Here is a 12,175-nt window from a genome sequence, read left to right as displayed (position 1 = left end):
GCTAAAACCCCTACTCACCTCATCTCATAATTAATTTTCCTGGAAATTATTAATTAAATATATATATATTCTGCCACTCAAAATGCAAGTTTATATGCAGTCTCACGCCTTCCTGGTGTTATTCACTTGCCTGTTAAACTGAATCCACTGTGAGTTTGAAGACAATCCCACAATAGGTAGTTTGCTTGACAGATATGAAAATGCATTACAGCCAACGTACAGAGGCAAAATGGGATATTTTTTGGCAGTATAAAAGTTTGAAAAAATAAGAATCGGTTTTACCCTTTCTGGCATTCAAACAGGAGGTGTTAAGATGTTCAAACACCAAATAGAAAACTTTTGCAAGGAATCATGTCTGCATTAACCACACATATATGTGGTGAACATGCAAATAAAATAAAAAATATGCTCTGATTAATTATATATTATATATGCATGTCCCGTGCATCTCCACTGGTTAACTTCATCTCCTGGTTAAATTAAGGATCCCCACCCCGACTGACCGAGCGATGCGTGTAAGTTACGCTGCGGGCTGCGGCGCCCGTCTGAGCCATAGCTCGAATATCTTAAGGCAAAGCAGGGTCATTATATATTGACGTAAAAATATGAGGTCATTATGGTGACTTATATTATAGGCCATGGCTCTCTACTCTCGCTTGAGCTTAGATAATCTGACTTATATGAGGTGGGTAGGGGAGTCCCTATACTATTTTACCTCTGAGTAGAATAATCACTTTTAATGCAAATATATAACGATAGCCACCCTGTGTGCAGTCAAATCATTCTTGCTCTCAGCCAGATGTCCCATCGTTGCATGGGGTCAGCTGCTCAAATCTTCTGTCTCCACGTGCCTCTGTCCAGCGCCTCTTCTCTTATCACATCCACTGCCCCCGTATCTCGCGCCACCACATCCTCCCATCTCACCCTGGTCCCCCTCTTCTGCTTCTGCCTGCAACCAGTGGCATCTCCAAAGCCCTTCTAATCTATGGGTCTCTGTGCAAGTCTATGGGTCTCTGTGCGAGTCTATGGCTCTCTGTGCGAGTCTATGGATCTCTCTTTGCGAGTCTATGGGTCTCTGTGTGATCCTATGGCTCTCTGTACGAGTCTATGGCCCTCTGTGCGAGTCTATGGCTCTCTGCGCGAGTCTACGGATCTCTGTGCGAGTCTATGGGTCTCTGTGCTAGTCTATGGCTCTCTGTGCGAGTCTATGGCCCTCTGTGCGAGTCTATGGGTCTCTCTGTGTGAGTCTATGGGTCTCTCTGTGTGAGTTTATGGGTCTCTGTGATCCTATGGGTCTCTGTGTGAGTCTATGCCTCTCTCTGTGCAAGTCTATAGATCTCTGTGCGAGTCTATGGGTCTCTCTGTGCGAGTCTATGGGTCTGTGTGGTCCTATGGGTCTCTGTGTGAGTCTATGGCTCTCTCTGTGAGTCTATAGATCTCTGTGTGAGTCTATGGGTCTCTCTGTGTGAGTTTATGGGTCTCTGTGATCCTATGGGTCTCTGTGTGAGTCTATGCCTCTCTCTGTGCAAGTCTATAGATCTCTGTGCGAGTCTATGGGTCTCTCTGTGCGAGTCTATGGGTCTGTGTGGTCCTATGGGTCTCTGTATGAGTCTATGGCTCTCTCTGTGAGTCTATAGATCTCTGTGTGAGTCTATGGGTCTCTACTATTCATAGACCTTCGAATTCCACCTTCTTTGTCTCATCTCAACACAAGTCCAAATCACCTATAGTCCCTTCTCGAAAATGTCAGACATAGTCGTATTAACGTTTAATAAACGCAAGGCTGTTTAAAGCTGGTAGCTACGTCCTGCTGCTGTGTATACACAGACCCTTTATCACATACGTAAGGTATCATGAGTTTTCCTGATTCTCCTAGAGCCTTTAACACATCCGTATCACGAATCGTGCGTTTAGAGTCGAAGTGCTGCTCTCGTGATGGTCTTCGAGCGTCGCGAGTGGCGCAATACAATAACAAGGGAATGTTTTTTTCGAATTCATGAAAAATAAAAATTATAATCAACATTCCAAGAGCCCCAACGTGCAAGTGGTGTATACGAGACGGTGTTCCCGAAATAACCAACAGTCTTGACTTGAAGCTTTCGTGACTGCAGGAATTCATATTCTTTGGGTCTTTCTGTAAAGTCACAAGCTCGCTTGCCTTCAGTGGCTTTAAACCCATTTTTCCACCTGATGACTGTCGCTTGTGTTGCTATCGAAACGTCATAGTTTTTTTTTTTTACCTATCTACGTGACTTTACCGAAACACCCAAAGAATATATACCAACGGTCACGAAGCAGCCACTTTAAAGAGTCACCACGTGACTTCGGAGCCACAGGTTCGCCAACCAGTTTGATGGAAGCAATTACCGTCGTTAAGAGGGGTCCTGCTGTAGTGTCTAAAATTGTGTTTTTTGTTTTCAATGCAACGTTGTTGTTGTTGTGGCTCAGCGGCTGTGGCCCCCACGGGCGGCGGTAGAGGGTACCAAGTTGTAGCGGCTCTTGGCCATGGTGATGAGCTCCTGGTCGCCGGGACCGCACATGTTGAGTCCGATGGGCAGCAGCCGCTTCAGCGCCGCCACGATGAGAGACGTCTGCACGGAGTAGCGGTCTCCGGGTCGCCGCGTCTTCTTGCGCTCGTCGTCTCCACGGCCCTGGGGGGTGTGGGGAGCGTGGGAAATTCAGAGGGCGGCCCATCGACATGGCCATCGCCGTCTGGAACGTTCTCTTCCCTTCCGATATTAAGAAGCCACTGGAGATATGCACTTTTCAATTGAAAACTAATTCGATTGAAAACTAATTTCCTAAGAACTGCTTTTTTGTGTTTAGTTTGTTGTCCTTCCCCCGCACCTCCGATAAGCGCGGTTGGCTACGTACGGCGCGTAAGAAGTTCTACATAAATACCACCAGCGGCATTCGCTCTTCGATGCAGCGACACGGCACACGGCGTCCCGGTGAGGATATCGTCGTCGGCACCACTCGCAGCCGGGGTCCACGCTCGAGCGATCAGTAGCCGGCACACAAGTCGCTCTCGAAATCGCGCAGCTTAAACATCGGCCCGCCCGCCCGCAAACCGCTTTGTCCACATCGGAACGGGTAGTTGCGCAACTCGGAAATATACCTAAACCGGGGATTTAAAAAAAAAACCTACACAGCAACTATATCCGTCTGTGAAACACCTGCAGCTTCGTGGCAGTCCTGCGCTTATAAGAATGGCGCGAATACCGCATGTATCAAATTACTATTGTAACAAGTGTGTAGATTTCCCCAGGGTCTGAATGCCACCGCATCTCAAGACGCTGTCGCACCATATGTAGCCAACGGCACTAAACGAAAGTGTGGGGGAAGGACAACAACAAAAAACATCCCTCGTGGTCGCTGCCGGTGAACACTGACCTTTGACATCTTACTCTTTGTGTCGCTGGAGATGAGGAAGGACATGTTGTTGATTTCGTTCTGAACCACAAAGTTCTGCTCTTCGCGTTTGAAATTCTGCAAAACACATCGACACAAAGCAACGTTTTAATAACACGCTTCCAGAGCAGTCAGTTTAACTCAGCGGAGTCACTCGATGATGAGAGCCGGCACCACTGAGATCATGGGTTCGGATTTGGGTGTTGACCGCGTTAAATTAAGTTGAACTGGGTTCTCCAGTCCAGTGGGGCTGGTGGCATCAGCCCCATCACCGATGGACTGCCCAGAATAGCCGTCACATGAAATTGGGTTTGCACTGAAAAAGAATTGGCTAAATTCCAGCTCTGAAAATTAAAAGATTCGACTGTCGCGCGACAAATTGTGGAGGCGGCAGAGCTTGTGGGGAAAAAGTAAAGTTCCTTCTCGTGCGGCTAAGATGTCACCTTGAAGGGATCTCAGAAGAAGTTATTTGATATATCCTTCCTTGGTCCATTCTCTAAGTCATGCTCTGGGACAGTTTCAAACCAGTTCTGTGTCTCAAGCAATGACGTACCATCGGGAGTAAACATTCGACGAAAAACCTCTGATGTGTTTTCAGGTTGCGCAGCGTGTTATTCAGCGTGAATATATGAACGACGCTGAACATTTAGTTACGGTGGAGAGATGTTAACTACCTTGCCTGGTAAACAGGAGCTCATGGGTTAAATCCCGACCCTGATGCCTGCTGTATCTTTGGAGTTTGCATGTCTCTCCCGGTGGTCGCGTGGATATTTCTCTGGGTCCTCCGGTTATTCCCTCCACATTTAGAAACAACGTCATGGCATTTAGAGAATCAATCACCCCGACTGATTTGCGTTGAATCCTGGAAACTGGGTTTCTCCGTGTCAGATGGGCAAGCAGCAGGATTCCAAATCAGACACTTGGGCACCAAAGACATCTCAAAAGTACGCGTGCTCACGTGTGACTTGGCCCAGTAGATGAAGATCTCAGCCACCATTCGGAAAAGCTCCTCCGCATCCGGATTGGGAAACTTAATCCACTTGGATCTGTCCACAGGAACGGACAAATAAAACGCACTTCAATGGAAATTCAGAAATGAGCAGTCTCTACCAAGACCGTATCGTAACAAAAAAAGTGGTGAGTTACATTGGAACGCGAGCCCCTAGAGAGGCTCTCTAGAGCTCCCTCTAGCGACGGCCTTTCTACCTTTACTTTACAAGTTATGCAATTGCAGCCGTAATTTGCACCGCAGTAGTTACTGTAAGAGGCGGCAGTGGCATAACGAGCGTGGGGGCAGGGGTGACTTCCCCACCCCCCCCCCCCCCCGGTGTGCAATTATTTTTATGAAAATGTTTTCACTTGCATCCCACGTTTAATTTTAATTGAATTAGAGCTGTCACGTATTGTTGCAAAAGAGGTATTCCTACAGAGCTATAGTGCCTGCATGTCGTGACGATGGAGCGCCCCTACGGCATTCAATGTTCGAGACTGTGAGCGTAACGATGATGTGATTAGGCAAAAGGAGCTGCGATATATAATAATATAACAATTATTCTCATTTATAATGCGCATTTCCATCCTAGGATCCCAATAGCCTGGATGCGACCGTGCGAGACAAATCAAATATTGTGGCCCCACCGAACCGATTGCCGCACCCCCTGAGTTGATAACGTAGTTGGTTACGCCACTGGTACCTGTTGATGTCCACGTATCTGACGAGCAGCGGGTAGAAGGCGTAGAGATCCCGCGAGAGAATCGCAAACTCGTCCAGCAGCATCAGCTCCGACTCGGACATGTCTCCCGAGCTCTGGGCCCTAAGACGGTCTTCCTCTGCCACCACCTGCAGAGGGGTCAAGGGTCAAAGGTCAAGGGCGCAGAGATGTAAGGTCAAGCAGCGGTGGTGGTGCCAGCAAACATTGGGGACTCGAGGCTGCAAGTAATTTTTTTGAGGGTCCCTCCATCCCCCTTTCGATTTTGTAAGCTCCTGGAGAAACGGTCGGACGGAAATCGACAAATAAGGGACGGAGATTTGGCGACGTGAGCGAAATGTAGACAAAAATAGTGGTGTGGCGAGGCGAGAGAAAACGTGGAGTTCTATTTCTCATCGAGACGCAGAGGAACGACAACAATTTCACATTCAGGTGGTCAAGCCCAGACAACCGCATCAGGAGTGGCGGAGTGTATCGCAGTGATGCCGTTATACGTCGTACGGTCTGTTGTGGATGACCACAGTCGCGTACTGGAGAGTTTCACATTTTCCATTTGTGCATCAGCCTATCCGCATCTACTGCCATGGTTTGCGTGGACGTGGTTTAGGGTGGAGTTCAGAGAAATGAAACTGCCATGTTTATGTTGATCGTGCGCTATGCTAATTAGGATCTTAATTTGAAATTTAATTTGACGCATTCTACAATTTTTCATGAACGCGGGGCAGTCCCTTCAGCTGCTTCGGGCCCTACCTATGCTCTTGCTTGCTTTAAAAATGCCTAGCGCCACCACTGGGGGTCAAGGGACAGAGGTTAAATCGCTGTTATGAAGAAGGGCCGTTGCACAAAAAGTCACCTCCTGTAAACGTTTCCTCTTTAGAGCCACGGCATTATTGGCGAAAAAAAGGGGGTTGAGTTTTTCCCTTCATTCAGCACCAAGCAAAGGGAACGTTAACACCAGGATTCTCATTTGAAGGGAAGACCCGAGTGAAATACGTACACTGTAACAGCAAAGGCTCTACTGCTCCAAAGTGCACAGAAATAAAGCTCACGAACAGCAAAGAGGTCTCTGCGCTGAAAAAAAATATAATACTGCGGCACCAGCAGAGAAGACGCCGCAACCTGGCACCTCCGATTCGCGCATTTGGCTCCGTACGGCGCGTAAGAAGCTCAACATGCATACATACACAGTGAACAAAGGTTGCCGTGCAACCTGTAGCACGCGTCTGCAAATGCAGCACAGTTGGACTTCGTGTTCCTGGAGCAGTGAGTTAACCAGTGAGCAGGCGGTGGAGCTGTGACAGGGAGGGGGAAAAAAGCGATGGTGGCGACGCAGAGAGCGGACGGGGCGTTCGCGATGGGCGTGACCCACAGCCAGCGCGTCAACTCACTCGAGATGTATCGCTAAAGTCACCCGGTGCCCGAGGGCATTCGTCAATTTGCGCCGAACCAGACGGCGGGAATGCGAGCCTCGCTGAAATATCTCTGCGTTAAAACTCGGGGACAGGATGAGAGAAGAAAAAAAAAACGACGCTGTCTGGTGACACCATGTTCAATTGGTGTTTGGTGCACTTTTAACTTGGTGTTACATGGCCCTTTTACCGGTCCAATGTTCTCCGGCGAGGCGACACTCTGTCTGAATGTCACGCCGCTCGGCATGAGCCCCAAGCATCGTTCACTTTGGTTCCAGCACACCGGCCGATGAAACACACGAAGACATGATCGCCGTTTACCCGCGTGGCAACACGCTGCCAACAGAGTATACTTGCAGATATCGGTGAAGAAAACGAGAACAGAATAACGATGATGGGGGTTGTAGTAGTAGGTTTTTACCCTTTAAACTGGTGCAAAACTGACACCTTTATACAAGGCATCGTGTTTGCAATAACCACAACACAAGCAGTCAAAATGCAAACAAAAATAAACAACTCTGATAATGATATGCACTTTCCTTGAAGTTGTACCAGTTTAAAGGGTAAAAACCTACTACTATATTTTGCCACTGGTAAAGGAAGTCTCATAGTGATGATGGGGGTTGTCAGAATATCAGAATCAGAATATTTATTCATCCTGAAGGAATCCAATGATGTCCAGTAGGGTCGAGTAAGAACGTTACAACAACAAACAGTACACAAACGTGATAGCTATGCAAAGTACAAAAGACAGGTAAACAAATCACCCAAACACAAAAAAACACAACACGAAACCATCCCCATCCTACCAGGCAAAGCCCACTGCGGTATTAACGTATTGTTCAGAAGAGACCTGGCCACAAACGGTAGCTCAACAAAGTGGCCCATCGTTGGGACATGTATAGCACTCAAATCATCCAAATAATCTCAATGCACGTTTCTAAATGTGGAGGGAAAAAACCGGAGCACCAGGAGCAACAAATCCACGCGACCACGGGGAGAAAGATGCGCAAACTCCACATATGCAGGCGTCAGGGTCGCGATCGAACCCACGACCTTCCTGAAGGGTGGTACTCGTTACTCCATTGGGCAGCCCCAAGCCACTGGTGGAAATTTCCACGTTTCCATGGTGAAAGCCGGTCCCCCTACCCATAACGTGATAAAAAAATATATCTCGTGCAACATGGTGGTACTCTTTTTTGATTTAAAGCTTTCGTGACTGCAGGGATTCATATTCTTGGTTCTTTCGGTAAAGTCACGTAGAAGGGAAATGATAAAATAATAATAAAACGTCGTGATAATTTTTTGTTGTTGTATATTTATTTTATTTTATTATTTCCCTTCTACGTGATTTTAACGAAAGAACCAAGAATATGGTGGTACTCTGTTAAATCACGCCGTAGGAATAATGGGATGAGTCAGGCAGAGGCGGCTTATCAATAGGTACAAACAACACCTTTACAAAAAAAATATCTCATCAAAATACCAATTATTTCGCGAGGAAAGACTCACCGGGTCTCAAAGACCTTTTTTCAGGAGGCTCGTGCTATGTTTGGCCAATTCAACCATTGGATGCTTTGCATCTGGGAGGATGCCAGAGAAATCCAGAGAAATCCCGTTCACGTTCAGGGCTGATATTCAACATCAGCTGCACCTCACAGCCACGTGTCTGTTGGTCACCCATCCCACGTACGAACCAGGCTCAACGCAGCTTGGCTTCTGAGAGCTGCCAAGATCGGGCATGTTTAAGTGTTGATTTGATGAGAGGGAAACCACGTCTCAAGACCTCAATGCAAGAGCACTGACGTGAAAACAAGGCGCTGTTGTAGGTATATTTCACCCAAACCAGGCCGCCCGTGTGAACAGCAGAATCAATCCAGAGCACTACCGCTGCACTGCAGGGCAGCAAGCTGCCAGATCCAATACACTTCTCAGTGTACCGGGGCGTTAACAATGAGTAACCTTGGGGAACATGCGGCTCCGAAGTCGCGTGGTGGCTCTTTAAAGTGGCCGTTTCGTGACCGTTGGTTTGTATTCTTTGGGTCTTTCGTTAAAGTCACGTAGATAGGTTTAAAAAAAATAAAACTACGATGTTTCGATCGCAACACAAGCGACCGTCATCAGGCGGAAACCTTCTGGGCGGCAGTGTGGCACAGCGGTAACGCTCGTGCCTCACAGCAATAAAGGAGGCCTGGGTTCAATTCCCGACCCGGGTGTCTTTCTGCGGGGGAGTTTGCACGTTCTCGCCCCTCCCCCCCCGGTGTGCGGTCGCTTCCTCCGAGTCCTCTGGTTACCTATCCGTCGCTAAAATAAACTACCAGCCAAACATTCCGATGCCACCCTGGGCATTTGCTGCGGACGTATCGACCATGAAATAGGCACCGTCTGCTGCTTCACAGCGGACGTGAAAGATCCCGGAAGGACGCCATTCACAAGAGTAGGCCGCCGCGTGTCCGGAATCGCGGTCCAAAAATCGGCCAAAGTTTTAAAAAGTTATCCACCAACAAACTCAATTGGTTATCGCACTTCGCGTCGTTTACCACCGCCGCCGTGGATGCCGGGCAGGGCCCTCCGGAACGATACGACTTGAGACTCGGCGAGGCTTTCGTGGGCAAAACTATTTTCGTAATGTTATAATCGTACAATAAAAACAAACTGCACTTGCCTTCCTCGCCTTCTTCTTCAGCTTCTCCATGGTGGGGATGAAGTGTGACTTGAGCAGCTCTGGCCGGGCCTTGCCGATGATGGGCTGGGCAAACACTGCAAGGTGCAACGCAGCGAGAAGCACAGGCGAAGGATGGGCGATTGACAATTCGAAAGTTACCCACAAATCACCCACACTCGGGGTGACACCACAGCAGCAGCACCTCCTTTCCCGCACCTCCAATTAGCACGATTGGCTACGTATGGTGCGAAAGAAGTTCTTCAACGTACACAGCAGCAATCATTGCCACTAACTGGCAGACCGGTCACCGCATCGCGCGCTTTTAGATCAGAGTTACAATCCGGCCAAAACATTCCAATGCTGAACAATGTACCAGCAAATTACTCAAGATCAGAATCTGAATATTTAATTATCCTGGACAAATATGATGACCTATGAAAGCTCTTTTTCACAGATGTCCAGTAGGGGTGGGTCAATAAGTTACAACAACAAAGAACACCAATAAAAAAACCGATAGGGTATTAACCAGGGCGGCCGCCGTACTCGAACCGCGAACTCTTTGCAACAAATCGACAAACGCGTCGCCACCCCGTGGCCACGTCACCTCCACACTTTGTGAACGTGTCGATGCTGAACTTCTTTCGCACCGCACGTAGCCAACCGTGCTCATCGGAGGTGCGGGGGAAGGACAATACACTTAACAGGAGGCGGAGAGAGATGCGTCATCACGCACTTATATGTATGTGTGTTGAACTTCTTTCGCACCGTACGTAGCCAACCGTGCTCATCGGAGGTACGGGATCGCATTGCAGACCCGGGTGAGAGTGAACGTCCCAACTGAGAGCACAACATTTTCCCTTTCCCCCCACACCCCCTCCCCCCCCCCCTTCTGGAGGGGGGGGGGGAGTGGTGGTCACGACGCGCATTCGTTACCGGCGATGCGTTTCATCCAGGACGCCTCGTCGATGCCCAGGTTGTTGACGATGATCTTGAGGATGTTGCCGAGCAGCTGGTTCATGTGGCTCGCCGTCACGGTGGTGCAGCCGGGCTTCTCGGGGTCGTGCTGCACGTCGGGCCCGCGCTCCCACCAGTGCAGCAGGTAGTTGCACAGCATGGGCAGGATGACCTCGATCACGTGGGGCATCTCGGTGTAGCGGGCGCCCGACTCCGCCAGCTGGTTGATGTCCTGCATGAGCTTATCGAGCGACGGGATGTCCCGGCAAGCCTCCTCCACCTTGGGTGGCAGCAGCAGCACTGGTGGGGAGGCGGGGGGGGGCAGGCGGTGGGGCGAGAAGATGAGAGTTGAGTGGAGAGGGAGGGAGGGGTGGTACAGCTGCCCCAGGTCCTTCTACGGAACACCACCAAATCGCCTTCACCGGCTTCGCTTCATGCCGAATGAGCACCTCATCGAGGATCCCAGCACCACCCAGACATCAGGAAGCTCACCTCGTCCCCAAACTGGCCACGGCCGGTGCAATCGCCTTGTCAATGAAGTGGCAAATATAAGAATAGCACAAACGTGCCTCCGGCGTGAACCTCAACAGTGGAACACATTGCAAGTCGATGGGTCTCTGTATGAGTCTATGGGTCTCTGTGTGAGTCTATGGGTCTCTGTACGAGTCGATGTGTCTCTGTGCGAGTCTATAGGCTCTGTGTGAGTCTATGGGTCTCTGTGTGAGTCTATGGGTCTCTGTGCGAGTCTATGGGTCTCTGTACGAGTCGATGTGCCTCTGTGTGAGTCTATGGGTCTCTGTGTGAGTCTATGGGTCTCTGTGTGAGTCTATGGGTCTCTGTGCGAGTCTATGGGTCTCTGTGCGAGTCTATGGGTCTCTGTGCGAGTATATGGGTCTCTGTGTGAGTCTATGGGTCTCTGTACGAGTCGATGTGTCTCTGTGCGAGTCTATAGGTCTCTGTGCGAGTCGATGGGTCTCTGTATGAGTCTATGGGTCTCTGTGTGAGTCTATGGGTCTCTGTGTGAGTCTATGGGTCTCTGTACGAGTCGATGTGTCTCTGTGCGAGTCTATAGGTCTCTGTGCGAGTCGATGGGTCTCTGTATGAGTCTATGGGTCTCTGTGTGAGTCTATGGGTCTCTGTGCAAGTCTGTGAGTCGCTGTGTAAACCGATGTTGCATGTGAGCGTTCTCCAAATGCACGAGTGATATTCCCACTCAAACGTGCTCTGAAGCCAGCAGGCGGACCTCACACGTTAGACGACGATTTATATATATAGTTAATATCCACGTGACAGAGAGAAACCCTGCTTCCCCTCGCCCGTATGCCGAATTTCTTCCGCTCCGTGCGTAGCCAACCATGCTAATCGGCACAGACAGCAGCTTGCTCGGCCACTGGCGGCGAGGTGCGGCGAGGTGCGGTGCGGCGGCTCACTGGCACGTTCGCGGGGGGTCTTGGTGACGTAGACGGAGCAGGAATTGTTCTGGTTGAGCTCCGGCTCCAGGAAAGCGACGGGGAAGGCGCCGGCAAGGCCGGCAAGGCACTCGCCGAGCGCCGGGCGCTGCCTGCGGGGTGGGTGGGGGGGGGGGACGGCGCGAGTGAGCGCGACGTTCGGCCGCGTTCGATGCGTCCGCGGGGAAACGAGGATTTCGACTTTGCGACACGCGCGGCGTTTCGCACAGAGGCAGAGAGAGAGAGGGAGCGGATGACTCAGAGGCACGAGGAAGCACAAAAGAGCGGGGAGGCAGTCACACGGTCCTCGATATATACAGGGTGCTTCAAAAACATGTTAACACTTATATGGGACTATCGTTTTGAATGGGAAAAGAACGGATAATACACTGTAACGTGATAACAAAAACAAATTATGTTAATAGCTTCAAAAAGTCAAAGAGTCTCCACTTGTTCGCCATCGTGCGGTGGAAAGTGCCCGGAGAAAACCCGCGCTCGCGCGAGGGGGAAACGCTCGATCCCGTACAGACGCAACGGGTGGAGCCCACCGCCTACTCCTGGCAGAGCCAGGCTATGGCA

At 49.8% G+C, this 12,175-nt stretch overlaps 1 protein-coding gene across 1 annotated transcript in view; it reads right to left on the bottom strand.

The window, feature by feature from the left end:
- Positions 1–12,175, bottom strand: part of LOC144949015 (ryanodine receptor 2-like) — a 260,188-nt gene that overhangs the window by 143,979 nt on the left and 104,034 nt on the right. The window contains exons 69-75 of the mRNA XM_078878800.1: positions 11,579–11,709; positions 10,128–10,448; positions 9,195–9,289; positions 5,106–5,251; positions 4,370–4,457; positions 3,394–3,489; positions 2,484–2,651 (exon numbers count right to left, since the gene is read on the bottom strand). Coding sequence (XP_078734926.1) covers positions 2,484–2,651; positions 3,394–3,489; positions 4,370–4,457; positions 5,106–5,251; positions 9,195–9,289; positions 10,128–10,448; positions 11,579–11,709 — 1,045 coding nt within the window. The remainder of the gene's footprint in view (positions 1–2,483; positions 2,652–3,393; positions 3,490–4,369; positions 4,458–5,105; positions 5,252–9,194; positions 9,290–10,127; positions 10,449–11,578; positions 11,710–12,175) is intronic.

This window comes from Lampetra fluviatilis, chromosome 52 (assembly GCF_964198595.1).
Source record: "Lampetra fluviatilis chromosome 52, kcLamFluv1.1, whole genome shotgun sequence".
Classification (NCBI taxonomy): domain Eukaryota; kingdom Metazoa; phylum Chordata; class Hyperoartia; order Petromyzontiformes; family Petromyzontidae; genus Lampetra; species Lampetra fluviatilis.
Note: the sequence above shows the minus strand (reverse complement) of the source record. Positions and strands in the feature narration are given on the sequence as shown.